Raw genomic sequence first — 23,174 nt, forward strand, 5'->3', positions numbered from 1 at the left:
TCCCCCTCAAACCGTATCCCTGAATAGCATGCCAGTAGATCTCCTGGGTCTCCTCCCTACATGACCAAGGCGGCTTGCATCCCCTTCTAAACTGTCTGCCACTAAGGTTAGGATACTGGAATAATTTTAGGAGGAACCTAAAAGAGATGAGGAGAAATTTATAGCAGCCTAACCCTGGGGCAAGAAAAGTGATTTAAAAAAAAAAACCCTCACTGTCAAATACCAAGGTGTAGGCAATGCAGCCTTAGAGGGGAGAACTAAAGGTGGTGGTAGAGAATGTCAGTGTTGGAGGCAGAACCAGAACATTAGTCAGGAGACAAGCCCTGGACAGACTCAGGAGCCAGACTAGAACGCAAAGGCAGAACTGGAGTTGTGGTCAGGAGACAAGCCAATGATCAGACTCAGGAGTCTGAAGTTCAGAGGAAGGTGGGGACTAGGGCTGGAGCAGGAGACAGTATGGGTTGGAGCAAGGGTCAGTGCAGGAAGCAGGTCTGGTGCAGTCGTGGGGGTGCAATGCATTGAGCAGCTGTTGTTGGCTTAAATGGTGATCTGTTGGCCCTTCTGTCCAATCAGGGAGCACAGTCACTGGGCGAGTGTTTATTGTGTCCAACCAAGCATACTGAGTTGTGAGGTGACCATGACAGGAGTCAGTTGAGATTTTCTCTCCAGTGAAATTTAAATTAGACTTTTATCTCTTTCATTACTCAAGCCTTACAGAACAATGGTCCTAATCGTGTAGTGGTACTAGGTAAATATAGCAGCTCAGCATTAGCTCACATGCAATTGGATTTGGAATATCTCTTTATTGACGGAGAGAGTTGGCCAGTTCAGTGATGTTATAACCTACGATGGCATTTATCTAGGGACTACAATTATAGGAATAAATCATTCAGAATCTGTACTGATAGGTGTATTCCGCTCTGGATGTTGAGGTATTGCAATGTCTTTGGTGATTCAGAGCAGGAGAACTGAGACAGCCAACAAAAGAACACGTTAATATGAACTGCCTTTACTTTCTTCCATCCCCTCCTCCCACCTTCATCGGTAAAGTTCACAGGAGGGAAATGAGCTTCTCATAGTCAGCTCCACAGGACAGTCACCAAGGGGTGTGGGAATTGGTTCTCTAGTAGATACCATAACTTGATTAGGGCCCAGACACAGTGGTGTTGAACAACACATTGACTTTTCAGTAGGCACTATCTGAAAAGTAATTTCCTGAGCTAACAAGGAATTATGTAAATGGAGGAAAAATCAAATAAGAGGGTTGATCAAGATGGAATACATTAAACACTCTTGCATGATGTAGATAACAGGAAAAGATGATTTGGGTACATTTAGCAGAGTTGCACTAAGAAAGCCAATTGTTGTGATTACGGGCAGATGAGAGAAAATAAATTAATTCACCCAATAAATGTGTGTTTATTCTTCTGTATTTCCTCTTGGTTTGTATGTAGTCAAAATTGTATATGTTTCAGGGTAGAGCTGGTTGTAAAATGGAAAAACAAGTTTTGTGGGGAAAATTTGAAAAAAAAATCTGTTTTGACATGTACCCATTTTCCATTTTAAACAAAGTTTCCATGGTTTTTTATCGATACTTTATATTGAAATGTATATCAAAATCGTACTCTACTCTATTTCAAAGATTACTTTGATAAAAATGTGAAATCTTTTGCAAAAAATGGAAGATTTCAAAGAAGTCAATGATTTTGCACACGAAGTTCAGTTTTTTAAAAAAAAGGTCGATTTTTTTCAGGTTTTTTTGGGGTTTTTTTTTTTTTTTACAATTTCTGTTTAAAAAAAAAAAGTGCACTTCCAGGTTTAATAGAGAATAGATACAAATATTCTAAATGCTTAGACCTCAGACAAAGGGACCGATTATTCCACTATTACTAGTATTAAGAAGTACTTTACTGCACAAGTAGTTCATTTTAAATCATACACTCACTGTGAATGGAATGGTAGAATCAGGCCAAAAGAAAGAAATCTAAAAGTTGTAGCTAATTGAAAGGAGATCATGTTGTGTTGCTGCAGGTGTGTCTGCAAGTGTGACTGCTTCACAGATTGTGGCTGAAAAATACGCTAAGCACCCAAATACGCTAATTTCTGAACATGAAATTGTGGGAAAATCTGCTGAAGTGGAAAGATAAGCATTCCCCAACTACAAATTAAGGAAGATCAGACAGTATCCTTGACATATACACTCTGGGTGAAATCGTGGTTCCACTGAAGCCAATGGCAAAACTCCCTTTGAGTTCAATGGGACCAGGATTTCACCCTCTATTTCTCCCCATCTTAAACATAATTAGCAAAAATGTGTGGCAATGAATATGCAGATTCATGACATGATTTGTTTTTGTGTAAAACAAATGTTAAGATGCCTCAGGCTTTAAAATCATTAAGATGGATTATCATCTATGGCTTATACAAAGTACCGTTTTATTGCACTGAGCCCGTGTAATACCTGTTGTTTTCAGGTTTGCCCCAAATACCCCAGTTGGTTGGGCTGAACCCAGTGTTTTCTCACCAGCCTTCAGCACACACTAAATAGCTATGGTTTGGAAGCAAATTAGACGGATCTAAGACTGAGGCCACTCCATGCTGAAGCGTTTTGGGATGTTTGTTTTGTCCAGTGACTATGAGAAAATCTATTGCTTTCATTTTACATGTTTTGTTATCTGAAAAACTAGTTTGTAATTACCTAACACCATTAATCAAGTTATTAGTAGTTTGTTATAAAATTTTGTTTCTGATTATGACTGTCAGCTAACAGTCGATAATATAAGATGGATAATAGAATACACTTCATAAGTAATGTGTATTACTGTGGCCTCAACTCAGTATTTAGAGACCAGTGTTAATGTAAGGACTTCAAACTACATATTTAGAAGACCAAATGTGGTGGTGTTGTTTTGTTTGGTGTTTGTTTTTTTTTTGGTCAAACGGTTTAAAAAAAAAAAAAAGAGAGAGAGATATTCCAGACTTATTCATGTTTAAATTAGTCTTTGAAACTAGCTTTAAAATAGCTTGAATCCAGTTGCACATTTTACAGAGGAGAATAAAGACCCACATAATAAATTATTAATTGGGACTTCTTTCCTTGCTATGGACCTGATCCAAAGCCTGTTGAAGTGAATGGGATTCCTTTCATGGAGTTTTCTCTGCCTTGGATCAGGTCCTATGTTAGTGGAAAAACAGGTTCTGCCTGTCCTCCACCCCCAACTATGGTCACCTTGGGTTTCAATAATAAACGGTGGCTTATGGCTATTAACTCCTACATTAGGGGCACATCCTCAGTATCATACCTACTATGCAAAGAGCATACTTAACAAATTAAGCATCTCCTCAACTGAGCCACACTTATATGGTTATATTATACAGGTACAGGCATTTATAAGGTCTGAATGTTGTCATGTACATTATTATTATTTATTATTTTATATAAGTCCCCAGTGATCTCACCACATGTATTTTCCTGTTTATTTACTGTTAAAATGATGCTCTGTTTATGTGCCATTTGAGTTTTCAACTATTTTGAGGGAAGACTTATTGGTATTACAGGCTTAATTAACTGACATAAGTAAAGTTATGCACATGCTTAAGTTTTGCAAGATCAGGGCCAGAGCTTGAAATTTTTGCCCATATCTTTAAATGATTCAATAAGATGTTAAGGTTAAAGATTTAGCAAATCAAGACTTTGGAAGTACTCTCTGAAATCAATATGATTCTTTTCCCCCAGTGGATTTCTGAACCAATACAAAACTCTGGATCAGGGCCTGTAAGGGTACATCTACGTTGTAGCTGGGTGCGACCCCCCAATCCAAGTAGCCAGACACAAACTAGCAGGGCTTGAATTAGCATGCTAAAAATAGCATTGTGGATGTTGTGGCTCAGGCTGCAGCTCAGGCTCTTAAGCCTAGGAGGTGTAGGGTGGGCTTGAGAGTCCAAGCTGCAATATCCATAGTGCTATTTTTGGTGCACCAGCAGGAATCTATCTGCCCCAACTAGGCCGCTCACTCCTGACTGCAGTATAGACATACTCTGAAACAGCAAGTCATTTTTTCTTAGTGAATTAATGGGACATGTTTTTACTGTGTAGTAACCTTTGGCTATTTTTTTAATTTGCTGTTGTGCTTTTCAGGTAATTTTATGGTCTGTGACACCAGTTCAGATTTGAGGAAACCAGGGTATTGGCAGGCAGCAGCAAGTCCAAATGTCATGCAGAGATCCTGCAATCTGATCCATGCGGGTGGACTGTTATGCCTGCACATGCTCCCATTGAAGTCAATGGGGCTCTGCGAGGGTTTGCCCATGTGGGTCAGGTCGCAGGTTTGGGGCCTACCTCTTGCAGCTTCTGAACTGCTGTAAATATTCACAGCATTGCCTACAGGAGTGTCTGATATACCTATAATATGTGCACAACTGAAATGTACTGTGCAGTGCATACATGTTTCAGCGGCTAAAGGTGAAAGAACGATTTTACCATTTGCAGACTTTTCTGTGTGTCAGATTATATTCAGAAATCTTTGATCAGCCCAGAATTATTTTATAACAGATTAAAATGTACTACAGTGTAAGTACTTTATTTACTTATGAAGACATAAATAAATAAACAAAAACTCCATAAGTCATCAGTTTTGGTGGCACATTTTTTATAAAGGTCCTGGTATACATGGAATACTATTTTGCATACAGTATTGTTAAGTACAGCAACTTTCTGGAAAAAACTGATTCCACAAAAGGAGGGTCCAATGCAAATTGGTCTTCTTTCAATACAGGGTCTAAGAGCTGTATTAATTATTTGATCTGTTTGTGGGATTTCGAATGTGAAGACATTTATAGTGTTCTCTTAATTAAATCTATGTGAAAAGTTTTAAGTAAGAAAAATACCTGCAGATGTACATCATGGGCGGGGTAGAAGGGATCCTATTACTGTTACTCAGGGTACTGTGATAGCACCTAGAGAGCACAGGCCCCTCTCTGTTAGGCTTCAGACACACATAATAAAAAGATGGTCCATGTTTGTTCTGATTTTCCCCTTTTCTTCTGAACTAAGGTATTATTTGCATGTGCTAAATAGTTCTTGAACCTCCTGTTGACTTCAAAATAATTTGTTATGCCTAAGAATCCTCATCAGATGTCTCCATTCTGGGTTTTTTTTATTTGTTTTACCTTTCCCGACCCAGCAGGAGAAACCGTTCATCTCTGGCTGGCTGGGAAAGGAAGAAAAAGTGAACAGCTCTCCCATAAGGCCACAACTAATTGGAGCTCTATGGATCAGCCAGCAAGGGCATCATGATCGCTGTATCATGAGTATCCTCTCCCTCAAACAGGCTGACATCTCTGTTATTTGTTTTTCCAGTGACAAGAGATAATTACTTGATTTGCAGTCAGTCTGTATCAGTACAGTTAGAGTTTTGGTTGGATATGTAAAAATATACCTTTTTTATTCATTATTTTTTGCTTACCCTTCTTATTAGTCCAAAAACTATTGAAGAGAAAATAAACCAGGGTGTCAAATATGCTTTAAGCCACCTGCTACCTAATTGTACACAATATATCTAACTCCGGTTTTGCCACTTCTAAAGAATATTGGAAAATGTGAACATAACAATCCTCACTGAATGAAAAACATTAGACCGAGAGTTTCTGTATCGACCACATTTTAAAAAAAAAAATAGACGCAATTCTTATCACAAATGCACCCTATATACAAATATAGCTATCAAAATCTAGCATTTGCAAATCAAAATACTGTATAATAGTTAAAATTTAGCAATGGAATTTAACTCTCTTTTCTCAGCCAAGCTGATTTGGATATCTAGGCTTCAAATTCTTTGTATGTATTGACCCACTGTGTTTATAGTCACATTTCTTGTTTCCCCTGACCATATTGACTACCTGTAACAATTTTTCCATTATTAACTATTCTGTAAACAATGGGTTGTTTATGGTCAATTTTATACACCCAAAGACAGATCCTCAGCAGATGTAAATTGGCATAGTTCTATTGACTTCAGTGGAGCTATAACAGTTTACATCAGTTGAGGATCAAGTCATCCATTTCCTTTTTTTCTTTTCTGCCCATGAAACTCTGAAATAATAATTTAGCAACAGTGTTGGCCTATGTGATGCATTCTGCTAACATAAGAATTTTTATATCCAGATATTTACAAGACGAACTTAAGACAAATTTTCAAAAGGGAGGCCTAACTTCTGTGAGTGAATTTCAGAAGTAAATCTGAGTATTTGGACCTCTGACTACTTGATTATGGGAACAAATTAAATAGTTGGAAGGGCAAGTACTCGGGGGAATGCCTGCAAAAAAGGAAGCTGAACCTTGGCCTTTGAGAATTTAGCCCTATATTCTTATGGGTCCATCCTGAAGTCTTCGGGCCTGTCTCCCCTGGAAGTCAGTGGGAACTTGGGATGAGAGAGCAACTACAGAGTGCCCCCTATGATATTTGCTCTGCTGCTCCTAACTCTAAAAGAGTCCTGGCATCTTTTGTGTTCATGGAATGACAATATAGATTTTCTTGATCTATAACTGAAATGATCACAGTGGCTCAGGAATTAGACATCTCTTAAAGGAGCTCTGTTTTCAGGCAGGAAGTGTAGATTGAAACACATCAAAAATAATGTGCTTAATTTTTTTTTTTAAATTATTAGCACCCTGAAAGTATGCAATGACTAAAAAGAGTTTAAGCTTTGTTTAAATTTAGGCTGCAAGAGGTGCCTCTTGTAAGTATTAAGATAAACAAACTGAAGCTGTTGTTTTCATTAGCATGTAACACAGAGTCCAGTTTCCTTACCTCACATAACACTAAAGTAAAGTTCAGTGGCAGAAAGCAACTTGATCTCCTGCAAGTATGAGTCTAGATAAACTATAGTACGGAAAAAAAAAATCCAGATTGTATACCTATTGACATTGCTTAATAAAAACATCTAGAATACTGGTGCTTCTGGGTGTGTTTCCAATAGCAATGTGATTACAGTGCTGTATGGATTAAGTTACAATCCTTTGAATTCTGACCTTCAGTCTAAAACAGCTTTAGAGGTTACTCTTTTTCCGATTTGTGAGATTGCAGCAAAAAAAGAGTTAGTGCTGCTGGAAGGAAGCAGGAGGAGGTGGGGGAGGGGACTTTGAAGCCATATGAAAGGTTTTCCTCTGCAGTTGCTTTGTAACAACAAATATAGCAGCCCGATGCTAAGTGATTATACAAAGTTCCAAAATCTAGTATGCAGCTATTGGGATTTCTGTGAATATAATTACAACTGAGACCCAATGGGAGAAAGATTGGACCCTTGGCAAACAAATGAATGTGCGTGATGTAATTACTAGTAAAGATCAAAGCAAATCACTAGGGTTGATTGCAATTAAACAATTCAATGGGGAAACAATTGATGAAAGTGTGAAAATAGTTGTCCATGTAATGATTATTTTAATTTAGACTTGCACTTTTTCCTTTTCATTACAAGGCCCAAAGCATTGAATATTTATGAACTTCACTTTTAGAAGACACTTCACCATTCCTGTACGTCAAAAGAAAAATACTTGTGGATGATTGAGTATTTGAAGGTTGAGGACATATATATTTGTTATATTCAACTAACCCAAGGTTTGTGATTTAGAAAGTTATGAACAAACTTACAGTGTGTGTTTTATGAATAATTGTAAGTCTTTTCGTAACTATTTTGTCAGATTTGAGCTTGGGCATTTAATTCTCACTATTCCTCTTAGATGCTTAATTTTTTAAAATTCAGCAGCAAACTCACCTTTTATTAGTTTTAGTCTTGTGTGTCATTGGTCAAAAAATTATGCAGACGCTTACAAATAACCAAGATACAGTAATTACCCACTACTCCATCTACTGTTGAACAGTGACTTTACCACTGCTAGAAGGAAAAGAATATATGGCACAAAGTTAGGAAATAATAACAAAATGGGATTCACATCAAATAAACTCATAATTTCTGTGGTTAGTTGACATGCATATTGTTCTTGCAGAATTTAAAAATTATGAGTTGGTTTGTAATTCAGAACTGAAAAACAAACAGTGCTTTTCCAGCTCCTGTTACGCCTTATGGGAGGTGCTCACAAAACTGGTTTTGTGCACGTTACCGGAAAAATGGTTAGATAAAGGACAATCCAGTGTTACTGAGATGGCGTATGTTTTACAGTGTACTGAATTTATGTAGCTGGCAAAGTTATTGCACTGAGCAAACTGGTAATGATATTGCTACTTCCATCTTATATGAGGTATCGATAAGTCAAAGATGAGGAGTAGTTCTTGGAGAATTAACTACCTAAAAGCTGGAAATTTGCAAAATCATATCTTTATATTGTTTACAGTGGCCAATTAATCATAATATCAGATAACAGCTGATTACTCTATAAGTTAAAACGCAGTCTCTAAGTTATGTTTCATTCTTATAACTAAACATTGTTAGGAACTGTTGATTATAACTTATATAAATCTACACAGTTCATCATTAGTGTATTTGATGACTTGCTTGTTATAACAAATTATCTATAACTCTTTATAATGACTGGTGATTATATTACTGTTTTTGAAAATATTCTGTTTTTTGATGCTGAGATAGCATAAAGACAGTTATGTAAATCATTAAAAATAGTGTTAGCAGTTCCCAGTTTGCTCTTTCCATTTAGGCCCCCATTCTACAAACACTGCATAGCTTTATCCAGGAGCAGTCCGATAGATTTCGGTGTGACTGCCCATGTGAATAAAGTTACTCACATGCTTAAGTGTTTGCCAGATTGAGGCTTTAATATTAAAGGGAAAGGTTCTCAAAAGTACCTAAGTGGCTTAGGAGCACATATCCCATAGAATTTCAATTGGATTTCTGCTCCCAAGTCACTTAGGCACTTCTGAAAATCCCACCTTAAAAGGTATTGAACTTTGAAGGACCTGCTTACCATTTAAATAATGTTCAGAAATTCAATTAGCTAGATGTAATATTCTTAAAATAAAGGATATTGTCCTTAGTGGAGTTGTTATAGCATCCTGCTGGGAATCTCTGAATTAGGAGTAAGGTCTTGATCCCGCAGCTTGGGCCAGTAGCATGTCATGGCAATAGCCTGCTCAACTGTCAGGGAAGTGGTGTCATTGCTGACTAGAGTATCCACTTAAGAACATTCGATGGATCGCAACTATTAGTGGTTTAATATGAAAGCCAAAAATGTGTTTTCCGTGCAGAGACTGCTGAGAGAGGAGAGTGATAGATTTGGGGAAATGTGGAGTAAGAAAAACTACAGGAAATCTCTATATATAGTATTACAGATATTTAAAATGTACTGTCACGTTTAAACAAACAAGACAAACCCCAAACAAACTTTTTTTGATTTTCTACTGGAATACCATATATATCTATATTATACTATATCTATATCTAGATATATACACACTTCTGTCTGTCTTCTTACTGTACCTCTTGTTTAGTGAAACCTTCAAACATATATACTCAGTGCATGCCTAGAAGAGCAAATGATAGACATAATCTACCATTATGAGGGTAAAAAAGAAAGTGCACATCACACAATTTTTTTGTTCATGTATTTTTAGATGAAAAATAGTGAACCCTCAAGATAACTGCTATCAAATTAGATTTGGAATACAGAAAGTATGCATTCCTTCTGCAGAAAGTCTGTGGATTACATGACTTTATAGTCATTTTACAATCTATAAGTATCTCAGAGTCACAGAAATTAATGGACTAGTTTAAAAAATTGTATTTAATTTAATGTAGCCATTGGTATATCTTTTGACTAATAACTACAGTCAGCAGTTTGCATGTTTAATGATTATGCATTATACCTTAATTCATCATTACACATATTAGGTAACTCTTGAAAGAACATAATTCAATATTAATAATTTATTAATCAAGCCCTGTCCTTCCTAATCTTAGTGATATTTTTCAGAAGTAATTGTTTGAATGGATGACTTCTGCCACTGTTTTTCTCTGCTTGTAATCACCAAAGACTTTCTATTTTTGATCAACTCAGTAGCATGAAACACTAAGAGCTCCCATCAAACATTGCAAACTTCTACTACACCTAGGCATTTATCTAGGCAACAGCTGTTATGTGTAAAATAAAACTTGTTTGGAGACATAGGAAAGATATTGTCTATTTGAGGGGATTCAAATGTTATATTAATGTTGTTGTAGGGAGTCCAAAAATGAACTTAATTCAGTAATAAAATAATCTTAGAATGTATTTTATTTTTGTTTTCAAACTAAAAAATATACAGGTAGTCATCTTGTGCATCTGTTTAATGTTTATGTAGAACTTTTTATGTGGAGACAAATATTGAAATACTTAATACCACTGTTCTGCATCATGATCTTCTATCTTTATCTAGTCAATGTTTGTAATATGCCTGTCACTGCAATATATGTAAATGCCCCCAAATTACTGTTCCAAGTCAGCCCAGTTTTACTTGTGTTAAAACCAATGGGAGGACTTGTGGAGCAAGGAATTATTTAATGCAAGTGAGGGTGATGGAACTACTTCCTATGAGCTTATCTTACACTTAATATGGTATATTATAAAGAGTCCAGTTTTCATTTCTTATAAATCCTTGGATGGCGATTGGGTATACAAGGAATACAGAATAAAGACAAATTCAGACCTGGTGTAAATATATGCAACGGTAATGAAAGTCTGTTCCAAATTCAGCAATAATGTAAACAATTATATAATTTGCTGGTGGAGTGCAAGTGGTAAATAGCATAACCTGTGCTGATTGGGAATTCGGTGACATGAGTGTTCAAACCAAGGTGGTGAATCAAGGAACACAGCTAAGAGGAGGCTGTAAGGTAAAGCAGAATCCTGCTTTGTGTATGTGAAATGCATAATCTGGCCTTTTATAGCTATATAGGATGAGCTCATCAGCTAGTATAAATCAGCATATTCTTACTGATGTCAATGAAGCTATGCTGATTTAAACCATCTGAGGATCTGGCCCATAGTCTCAATATAATAAGTTAATAGTTTAGATCATAACATGAAATAATTATATTGACTATCTGATCTCTGAAGACTAGACTTCAGCATAAAGAACTTTAAATAACAGTTTAATAATTATTTGAACAAAGAGAACCCTATTTTATCTACCAGCCTCCTCTTTGTTGCTTTATTGTATATGAAACTGTTGTGTTTAAATAGGTCCAATTACCATATTATCTTCTACTGCCAACATGAATGCTACGGAACATGTTAAAATATTCAGAATAGATTTTTTTTCCTGCAGTGCTAAGGGCCCTTTTTCTGACCATCTTATACCTGACTGTAGCTCACCCCATGTCTGCCACCACTGTATTAGTCTGTGTGTGTCTGGGTTTTTTGAATACAGATATAGGACACACTCCTGAAATTCTTATTCAGGCACTTCCATTAAGGACTGATCCCTTAGTCATACAAATACAAAATTAAACCATAGAGGATATATCTGTTTCAGTAAGCAAAAGTTTCAAAATGGCAACGTTTATTTCATATAACTGTGTATTTGATTTGAAAAAGTAAAATGAAATGTGTTTATATGGCAATAATCTACATTACTAGGAGTCTTGAGTGTTACTTATATGTTTAAACTATTTTTGTCTTTACATAGCAAGTTCTGGATTTTGGTTGGTTGGTTGGTTGGTTTGTTTGTTAAAAAGGGATATTGAGTAATGTTTTAAAATGTTAGATAATACATAACAACATGTTTCAGTTTTGAAATTTCTCCAAAATAACTCAGGCCTTCATTCTGCAAAAGCATGTATATAATTTTGCTCATGTAAGTAGATGGAACTCCTGAAAGGAGTAAAGTTGAGCATGTTTTTTTTTTTTTAAAGTGTTAGGATTGGCTAGAGGGTTTTTTTTGTTTTTTTTTAACGATGTAATTAACACTTATATATGCCACACTAGTAAGGACTTTAAACTAAACACTTTTTGAAATAGGCTGAGATTCCACAGAACAATTACTGTTTATTTGTATTTCATTCTCTTATTTAATTTTACCGGACAAAACTGGATATTTCTATGATAATGTATTTGTATTTCTTTTACAGCTTAATATAAAACATTATAAGCAGTATTTTTAGCATGCGAAACATTATGTGAGTATAAAGAAGTAAACTAATTCAAAGTTTATGCTGGCTACATGGACAGGCCCAATAGAAATCTGCTTATTTTGACCTGAGCTCCCATATATGGTATATGACTATCCCGAGATTGCTTTTCTGCACTAAACAAAATGCAACCCTAGGTGTGTTTGCAGCTTCAGGTCGTCTTGTAGCTTTGGCAAAACGGTTTGCTTTCCTGAGGTGCTTTCTCCAGAAAATGTCACTTACTTGGATATGATAGCCAGAAGATTTTTTTCATCTGGAAGTATTGCTTTCATTAGTTAAATTAAGGTAAGGCTATGTTACCAGTATAGTATATAACAACAAATTTTGTCAATGAAAAACATTTTAAATCTGTTTATTCTGGATAAGGCTAAATTTTATTTAATACATTAGAATTGGGCATAGTCTCAAGTATTTCTATTGCAAATAATCAGACTGGTTTTTTCATCATACTTTGATTATTTTTGCTCTAAAAGTATGGAAAATATAAGAGTTAAGCTAACTGAAAAATATTTTATAGAAGAACAGAATCATCAAAAAAAACCTTGTCAAAATTTAGTTACTACATATTATATATTCAATGCTTTACACTTAATTTATGTATTTTTTATTTTTAATAGGCTGCTTTCAATGGTGAATAAACAAAAATGCAATAATATTAACTTAAGACATCTGAAATGAGTTTATATTAAAATACATTTTACATTAAATTATTGAAATACAAGATTAGTGAGATCTAAACTTTATATATTTCAGTGTTTAATTGATGTGACATCTAACTGTTTAACTATATAGGTGTACGTTTCATTTAATTGGAAATGGCCATTCCACATTTTTGAAAAAATTAAAACATTAATACTGATAATTGAGTACTAATACTTTAAAATACAAGTCAAACACCTTGTAAACTCAGTTCTGATTGTTTTGAGACATACAGGTATTTCACATGTATCTGCATGTTATGCACTGTTAGAAGGTTCCAGACATTGTGTTATATAGCTTAACATTGCATTGGGCAGACTTCAATGTGAAAAAGGTTGTACAGTATGAGCAGACATTTTCTTTACCAGGTAATCTTTGAATTTGTAACATTTATTATCAAATATCTATCAGAACTGCATGTCTACACTTATATTTTGTGTGCTTTGGTGTTTCTGTGAATATCCTTGTTTAGCTTCACTTTTTGAGGAAATGTGTGTTTAATTCCAGCTTTTCTATTTGTTGTGGCTTTTCTTTAAACCTAGCTAAATGAATACGGGCACATTTAAACTGAGTTAATTTTTTTAAAATATATTACTGAACAAAAAAAAAGAACTCACTGCTTTTTCTAGTGAGAAGCAGAAAAAGATGGAAAAGAACTCTTGTGTAATTGCCACCAAAGGATATGAATGGCTAGCTGGGGGAGAAAGAGACACTGCTTGTTGACAGAGCGCTTGAGCTCTGTTCTTCACCCACAGCAGCTGTTTATTCGGATATCATAGGCTCCTTCATTTACATACTAAATTTTTCTATAGCAGCAAGGTTGAGTCAGGCAGCACAGGGCTCATTTCAATTGTTACTTTTAAACCAATAAGGTTCGGACAGGAGAATAGCTGTGGTTTGCATTACAAAAACAAAACAAAAAGCCCCGAGGCTACATGGGCAGACCTACAAGACTGAGCAAACAAATAGAAGGCATGAAGATTCTGCTGTTTCTTTGTCTACGGCTCTCAGATATTATCTGCTGCTGTTCAGTGGGGGGAACAGCCCATTCCTCAAAGCTGTTACTAAACAGAACAGTGGGAGCTGATGGTTCAGAGTTTGGTGCTAGACACAAACTCCCCAGTGCCACTTCCGACTCTAAGTCTTCCTGTGAAAGTCCACTTGGTGGTTTTTCTTTCTGGAAAACTTGCTCCCCCACCCCACCCCACCCCCGACGCTTTTGCAGGCAGAGCCTGCAGCAGCAATCACACAAGATTTTGCTCTGAGCTTGGGTTTGCCCTCCAGAGACGCTTCACTTCTGTTCTCGTGTTCGAGTGAGAGCTACTAAAAACCAGGGCAGTCGGCAACAGAGCTGAGCACAATACTTTACCCAGGAATAAAGCTATGTGAGGAATGGTGGTTTAAGTCAGAGAACGTGAAGGGAGCTCATAAAACTGGTGGATACAGCAGATCCAATCACTGTAAGTACAAACCGGCTGTTTTAAAAATTGCATGGAGTGACAACAGCTGTCCTGTGATGCAAAGAAGGAAGATAACACTAGGTCTTTTCTGTTGAAGCTTAAAAAAAAAAAACAAAAAAAAAACCCCAACCTCATGAAATGGCCTAATTGCAAAACAATGTGTACTTTCCCAAGTACTTCAGCAACTTTGTATGAGATCTCATCTATAAGTACGTTCTCCATTTCATGATTAGGTTAATACCTAATTATAAATCAACAGTTTTAACAGTTAATTTTCACTATGTTTTAGGCTTGGGTTTGTAGGCTTCCCTCAAAGCAGATGATGTTACATGGCTCTATTTATTGTATTCAGTCAGAGTTTTGTTCCTCCTATTTGATTTCGTGCAGTATTAATGGTTCATTGAAAATAAATAACACGATGATAAGTTGATGGGGGGAGAGTATATACAATCTATGGACCTGTGAAGAAGAGGTGCAAGAGCATGAGAAAATAATGAAGAAATTTGGAGGAAGAATGCATTACAGAGATCTTGACAGTACTTTCTGAAGCAGGAAATCCTTTTGCTTAATATGTTTAAATTTTCCAAACACCAGGCAAAAGATTCAGTTCTGCAAAGGAGAACTTTTAGAGAAGACAGAATAAACATCTATACAGCTAAAATATATGACGTTTATTGACATTTTATGTGGCTCATTTAGAACTAAGAACTTAGAATCCGGAAGTTAAAGCTCTTTAAAGTATCAATAAATTTTACATCTTGCTTTTGAGCAATCAAGACTCACAAAAGATTCACAAGTATGTATTTCTTAAGGTGTTTTTTACAAACATCAATAAAATGGATGGCTGCTGTAGTAAAAGACTTATTCTATAAAAGTAGAGGTGTCACTGACTTTAAAATCATTCCTTAGATGCAGATATATTTCAATGAAGAGACAAGCAGGAAAACTAACAAAATTTAAGAATTGATAAAACTTGTATGGAACTTTTTAATGCTGTTTGTCTCTTAAATAATTAAAAAGACAATGTTGACAGGAAGTTTTTTAAAATACTGTTTTCTGTGTAGTCAGAATTTTTTAGCCCCAGTCATACTTTTCAGAATAAGTATTATTTACAGTTTCTTACTGAAATTGCTTGTGCAGAGTATTTGAGATAATTAAGGGTGTATAAATGTGTATATATGTACATACATACACACTCACAAGTCATGGAGTTCCTTACTGTTTTATTACTAAAGCCCACTATTGAGCAGCCGTAGTCTTTTAAACCTGAAAAATCTGTGTGGTGACAGACACAGAAACCTAACTGAGCCACTCTTCACCTTCTGGAGCACACAGCATAAGAATGCGCAACTCCAAAAGCAAAGTTATCATTTTCTAAGTTTTGATAGATACAAAATATTTTGTAAGAACCAAAAAATGCTTTGAAGACCAGAAAGCTCATGGTTCATTTTAAAATTTCTGTATGTATTAGAAGTATTGACACGAAGTGGTACTTGTTTCCTAAAGAGAATAATACTGTTCACATTTCAGTCAGATGTCAAAATATTTCATTTGTAAGTGTTGAAAATAGGTAAATGAAAGGTAGTATTTTTTAAAAAATAAACTAGTATTTAAAAATTAGAGAGCTGTGATCATTTGCTTCTGTTCTGAAAATTATTCTTTTTAATCTCGTCTTTGAAGTAAGTACTTGAATTAAAAAGAAACATGACTTCCTCATATATTCTGTATATTGGTAGGATTACAAGAAGAGTGAAAGTGTAATGAAAGAGTTTGCCAGTTTCTGAGGTGACTTTTTTCTCTAGTATGTTTTTCCTTTAATTTCTTCACATTTACCTTTGAAATCATTACATTTATTTGTGAATGGAAAATGTTTTCAAAGAGAAAAAGAATGCTGTTTTGAAAAAATATGTATAGTTTATGCTGTTAAAACTGACAATATTTTCCTATGAAGAAATATTCTGATTAGAAAATTGCCATTGTCTTTGAAATTTTTGGGTAGAGTAGAACTGTGGTTGAAAAAAACTAGCTCATATGCCAGCTATATTTATTTGGATAAGCTTAGTTTTTTCACTTTGAAAATTTATTTTCAGCTGGAAAAAATGTTTTAAATTATAGTCATTTAATAAAAATTGCTTCTAGCAAGCAAAAAAAGTCTGTGGAAAACCCATAATTTAGACAAGTACCTACATTTTATTTGCTCTGTGCTGCCGAGATTTAGAATCCCTTCCCATTTACAGTTTACTTTTCACAGAACATTATTAACTTTTTGGCTTCATATATGATCTTCTGTCAGATGCTTTTGATTTGTAATTTAGCGAAGTATAATAAACAGTGCAAAAGTCATGAATTTTCCTCCGCATCCTGAGCTCTGTGGTAGGGAAAATGTGATAAAATGTGTACCTTAAGTCTTGTTTGGTGATCTCTCAAAGCAAGTTTGCCTTCTGGAAATAATTTCTGGGGTTGAAGAGCATGGTATTAACAGATTTAATGTGGCTATTCAGTGGATTGGTGGAGTACTATGTGAGGTTTAACAAAATGAGAGAGACAAATTGAACATCAACAAAACCTACATCTGTGAAGAATTATAAATTTAATTAGTAAAAAAGGCAAACTTAAAATACCTCATTAAGTAATCAGAATTTGATGTTACTGGTTTAAGATTCTTAAATGGGTGAATTTTAAGTAGCTGTGATATCAATGTCCTTTCTTTTCCTTGTCATATATAATACAGTCCCAGAATCTGTGGTCCATGTTAAAGATGAAGAGGTGAAAGTTACTTAAAATAATTAAATTATAAATAGTAATAACTTGTGATGCATTTTGAAGAATCTATATGTCATTTATCATTTTAGGCAATTTTAGTCTAATCAGGATGCAGAGTATAAGTGAGCGACAGCAAAAAAACCCTTTCATTGTGTATTTTTTTATGTGCCCCCTTGAATGGACTCTTAAGGCCAAAACATTTTTTCCCTTTGCTTAAAGGAGAAATTTGTTTAATTATTGAGCTACTAGAATGTATTTTAAAACTTCATTTATCTAGAAGCCTCATGGCAAAGGTGGGCAATCATATAAGAGTGAGCCAGCGCCACCCAGAAATGTGTTTTTCTCCCTCGTCATCATAAGTTTGTTTCTTTACTACATTGTAATTTTGTACCACACATAAAAAACTGAAAGCATGTGAAGTGTAGCATTTTGTAAACTGTAACTAATTTCACTCACATCTGTGTCTAATTGTTGTCTGCATTCGCATTCTTGAGAGTAGATTTATTTTTCCTGGACCACTGTGTGGATTCAGCTGACCAGCCTAAGTGAGGATTAGTTGTTTTAAAGTTATTTTGATTAAAGAGCCATTTTTAAATATGGTAACGAACAACACATGGTTTAAATAATCCTTGAGACACAAAGAAATATATCTGAAGTATGCCTAATGAAAATGAAGATCCTGGATATGAACTTTATGATTTGTGAGAGTGTAGAAGAACATATAAGGTATATATTTAATTTTCTAGGCTACATCTAGTTGAAAAACATACAGGCAAGTTGTTCTTTCCCCACACTAACTGAATCAAAGTTTTGTTGTTTTTTTTTAATAAAAACTATTATTTTGTGAGTAACTACATTTTTGTTAATTTTTATTTTGGAATTAAAATTGTTAGGATAAAATGCATTTCAGAAGTTGATAAAGTAATAATAATATTAAAAATATACTTTGGAGACTATGCCATTTAGTTTTTATATATATAATATATATCTTTTAAAAAGAAAATATTTTTTCTTTTGTTCATCTGAGACGTATTTTAAATGACCTTCCACATTACTAAGCAGAGATAGCTCTTAAAACAAAGTTAGTTCTCACCTATAATTTATTCCAGGTGTATAGAAGTACCAGTAGAGGAACATATCCTTAAGGCATTCTGCTGCAGTTTCTGGGGTTAAGAGTAAAAATGTTTCCATCTTACATCTGACTATTTTTCTTTTTCTTACTTTAAAAAAAAAAAAAGTATGGAGTAGCTGCTGCAAACACACATCTGATATTTCAGTTTGATTTGGCTTGGTAAAAAGCATTGAAAAGCACGCTATGCAATACTTTAAATACACAGTTATAAAAAGATTGAAGTTTTTCTCTATGCATTATTGCATGCTTCTTGACATCACTTGTAAAGTTATACGTTGCCTGGCTACCTCTAGCAGTAGTTTACTCTTGCTGAAGTAGTAATTCTGTCTGTGATTAAAAATAACAAAAACTACACACACATAAAGTGAGATTTGCTTGGATGATTTTTATGGCACTTAAAATGCCTCATCTCTCTTGTTTCTTTGTTCTGTGATCATCTAAGAGATGTCAGTTCAGGTTGAATGGAAATGCACATGAAAGATTCTGAATGTAGACATTTAGACATTATATACCTTTGCTGGAGAAGTTTGTTTCTGCAGTCAAGCCAACAGCCTATCTTCACCTGCGAGTTATCACCTGCTGGTAATTGTGACTGGTTTTAGAGAAAAGTTTACTATCTAAGGCAATCCATTAAGTGATGTCCAGCAGAATCCACATTCATAAAGTTTTTCTGATCACATCAGATGAAAATATACTAGTCAGCTGGGGTTTGGAAATGATTGTTTTTACTAAACTGGGAAGACTGCTAATTGGTTTCCACTGTAAAATCCAAGCTCCCTTCTGAATCTCAGGATGACCAAAAGCAAATAGTGGGAGGTTCACGCCAGTTACATTTTTAACAAGAGAACTATAGAGTCTTTTCAAGTTTGGTATCTGAAATTCTTACAGATAGTTAGAAACCTTACAAATAGAACTCTGTCATGCAGAAGTGTGTTTTCTTCTGCATTTTAATCTGTTTTATTTTGCAATATGGTGACATCTTTTAGAAAACTAATTGGCACTGTTTAGAGATGGACATGGTTTTCAGATAGTTGCACCAAGTTGTTGGTCATAAATGATTTTCAGCTCTACGTAGCAGATGTACTTCCCATTTTAAGAAAATATCTGATCTAATGAATGTTAAATGACAGACAGATGAGGAAGAAAACCAACATGATAAGGTTAAGAAACTGTTGAGTTAAAGAGTGGGAGGGAGATATATTTCAACCAGTGATAACAAAAGATGAAAGATCTTCTGAGGATGCTGAGCTTTTACTGCTTGAGCTACTTCTGTACAACATGTTCCCTGCATTAACACCTACCTTTTTCCAGACACCTCTTTCTAGCTACCTTTTAGCAAGGCTGCTTTGCATGTTGATTGGGGGAGGGGTAATCCAGTTTGCAGCTGTCATAGGCCGGTGATGAATCACTATCCCGTCATTTGGCTGCCTTCCCCCTGACATGGGGAGGAGGGGGATAGACCTGCAGGAGGAAACAACAGTTGAGACTTCAATTTAAAGACAATATGCCTTTCACTGTTGCAGTATTCTCCTTTTCTTTTGGTTAAAGGACAGTATTGTCATCCGCAGTAATATCCTTGTTTAGATTAAGGTTTGATGTTAAAGCAGACTAATAAAGGCTTCTATTTCTTTCCTGGGTTTGCAGGTGCAAAAATCCCAAAGCAGTTCAGATGTTGCTGTTTTCTAAAGCTGCAGGTAAGGATATGACTGATATTTGGCCTCTCTATGGCAAGTACTGCTTAGAAGCACGGTTGTTTACTTCAGGTAAAAGTAAACGTTTATTATTATTTTCCACTTTAAACTGAATAATAGTACATCAATGCTTGGAGATTTCTGACGTGAATAAATACAGTAAAGTCTGTAAGCTATGAATAAATTCGGTTCTGCACTAAAATATTTTTCATTTAAATGGTAGAGAATCTCTTGCTTCTTGAAAACAAAACAAAAACCACCGTAGAACTGTAGCTGGGCTTTCAAAATGTGTGGCTGTGCTTTGCTAGGGGGAGTTAAGGTGAAACAATGCATTCAAGGCTGCCGCAATATAATCTCATTGTAGGCATGAAAAATCATATGGGTAAAACAACATTTGTGTTTAAGACTATTTACACTTCCACTATGGAAGGAAAAAGAGAAGTTTTTTTGTTTTTTAAATAAATACTAAAAAGTGCCTTCAGTATATAATTTTTTAAAGTGGAAACAGTCCCAGGTTCAAATGCATGCGTAGAAAAGTAAACGATACGAATTTTCTATCAGGAGAGACTATTTAGAAAAAGTTGAGTCATTAGCATTTATCATAAGATTTTGGAACAATGGAAACTAAAGCAATGTATACTTTGTTTACAAACTTAACAAATGCAAGCTGAGAAAATTGTAACTGTGATCATGGCCAGAGGCCTGTTTTCCTTTTTATGAAACTGTTAATTGTTGAATTGAAGATATTTCTGTGGAATTTAGCTGTTTGTCTACTGCATAAATGTTGATTTTTGTTTGTTTGTTTGTTTGTTTTTGCATTGAATCTGAATTGTTTTTGTTTCATTTTGACTAACTGACAGCTGCGGTACTGCAGAGTATTAAGGCATACTGACGCCTGTATGGATTCACTGTAGGTTGCCTTATCCCTTTTCAATTGGGCACACTTTATGTAATCCACAGAGCAAACAAGGGAGCAGACATAATAGTGTTTTAATGCTGCATTTGTTTCAACGGAAACAGAGGAACAATTAAGTAGTTTGCCAGAGTAAACACATACATCAAGAATATCTCATTCCCTGTCACTAGACTATAGGTTTCAACAATTGCTTCAAGTGTTTTATTTGGTTTGGAGGCCCATTAAATTCCAATTGGGTGGTAAATTTTGAGAAAGCACAGTTTTATCTTATTGCTAAGGGAATGGTTTTTTTTATACATTGATGAAACTGCCCATTACACATAATTTAAAAAGTGTAAGGTGATAGGAATCTCCTAGATATAGTTTCCTATATTTATATTTTATTGTGTTAAGGGTTACAATATTAGAGATGACTGTTTCTCATGAGTTGAATATATGGAGTGACAACGCAAGAGTTAACACTTTTATGATGAGAAAAAAAGATTGTGTTATGGAAAACTATTGATTATTTACAAAGTATTTTGTAATCGAGTAGAAATAATGGATTAGATGTATGGACAAATCCTCCATAATTAAAGTTCAACGTATCCGTAAAATTGTCTGCTTCTTGATTTTAGGTCTATGGAAATGCAGGATCTAGCCAGCCCGCATAGCCGACTGAGTGGTAGTAGTGAATCCCCCAATGGTCCAAAACTTGATAACTCTCATATAAATAATAATTCCATGACACCCAATGGCACAGAAGGTGAGCTACCATTTTCTCTGAATATGCTTCGTATGTTGCTCTTTTTCAAGAGATTGTTCCATCAATCTTTAAGTCAGTAAATTATATATATATAAAATTGTACTATTGTAGATGATCTATCTTTGTGTAATATGATGTATAAAGACTATGGTCAATGTTTGTCAGTAATTAATATTATTGGCTTTCAGCAATAGCTCTCAAGCCATGTTTATATTCCCTTTACATATTTTCAATGCATTTGAGTGGTATTATGTTGCTTAAAATAGTTGAAATCCATCAACAAAATAATTTTGCATTTTAGTGTTGAGAAGAACAGGAAATATCTACAGTTAGTTTCTATAAAAGGTATATTATAAGCAAGCATTGCCATTTCTCTATTTTAATTTTGGATTTGCATTTTGTGTAAATTACTAAGTTTATGAAAGCTTTGCCATGTAGGCAAATACAAAGCTGTCCTTAAAAATTATGTGTTGATATTTCCTAAAGATAATTTGATAGGCTGTATTCAGCTTCTGCTCTTATGATGGATTGTCCAAAATTCAAATAGTTATAATAATTCAGTGAAGGTAAAATATGATACATATTTTTCATGTTTTGATGAGAAGAGGAGAAATAGCAGAAACAAAATGCAATTGACTTATCAACTGGCTATATTTGTTCTCAGTATAATACGAAGAATACCTCAACACATCTCCCCTACAAATAATGCCTCTGTAAAAATGTAGTCCTTTCAGGTAATTGTGGAAAGCAGTCTTTACTACAACCCTGCAGCAAAAGAAAATAAAAGATCATGAGTTTCTAATGTATTCACAAATCTGAAACTTAGAATCACATTTTTTTATAAAACAGATTTTTATAGCATACATTTGAGTATTACATGTAGTAAAGACGTACTGTGTGTTAAAAGCCAACATATAAATAATGAGCCAAACTGTTTTAGATACAGTATGCATTGCGTTCTTCCAGGAAAGACATCTGTCAATCAGATAAATGTTGTCTCCCCTGAGCTCCGTAGACATCTCTGTTATCCACTCTAATTGGAGTCGACTGTTGTTTGGGATGGCTTATCAAAAGCTGACAGTCAGTTGTGCTGGAGTTTGTGTATAATTTACTTTATGCTATTGCTACAAAATAAGTTTTGTAAGATTAAACTTTAAGCCATTTTTAATTCTAATAGCCTATAGTATTAACCTCTGGGGTTCTTTTTGTTTGTTTTTGTTTTTAAATAAAGACTTATGTATGATTGTGGTTTTCCCATTATTTTAATTAAAGTAGAAAAAATTAAATATTCCATGCCCACAAAAGACTCTTCTGTCATTTATATGTTATCAGATGTACTTTCGGGACAGGATAAACGTCCCATTTTCAAAAGTTACTTGGGCACCTGAGAGCCTAAATTCCATTGACTTTTAGTGGGTCTTAGGTTCCTAAGTGACTTCTGAAAGTGGAACTTACGCAGTTTTGAAAATTTCACCCACAGCTTAATTTCATTAAACCAACACATAGCTATTACTAGTGTGAGTTCAAAGCCCTGATGATCACTAAGTGCTTTATTATAAATGTTCCCAGTTTTTGGCCCTTCTGTTCAATCTGGAGGCACTTCAGCAACACAGAAGTTGAGCGTGTTTCCTTG

General features: G+C 34.8%; 1 protein-coding gene across 9 annotated transcripts in view; it reads left to right on the forward strand.

Annotated features, from left to right (window-relative positions):
• EYA1 (EYA transcriptional coactivator and phosphatase 1) overlaps positions 1-23,174 on the forward strand; it is a 231,452-nt gene that overhangs the window by 93,568 nt on the left and 114,710 nt on the right. For 7 of the 9 annotated variants that reach the window (XM_073330852.2, XM_073330862.2, XM_073330863.2 and 4 more), the window contains exons 3-5: positions 7,477-7,616; positions 19,834-19,883; positions 21,414-21,541. In XM_073330852.2, the coding sequence (XP_073186953.1) occupies positions 21,418-21,541 (124 nt within the window). In that variant the 5' untranslated portion in view covers positions 7,477-7,616; positions 19,834-19,883; positions 21,414-21,417. The remainder of the gene's footprint in view (positions 1-7,476; positions 7,617-19,833; positions 19,884-21,413; positions 21,542-23,174) is intronic. The other 2 variants (XM_078851517.1, XM_078851518.1) reach the window with 1 other exon arrangement.

Source organism: Lepidochelys kempii, chromosome 2 (assembly GCF_965140285.1).
Source record: "Lepidochelys kempii isolate rLepKem1 chromosome 2, rLepKem1.hap1, whole genome shotgun sequence".
Classification (NCBI taxonomy): domain Eukaryota; kingdom Metazoa; phylum Chordata; order Testudines; family Cheloniidae; genus Lepidochelys; species Lepidochelys kempii.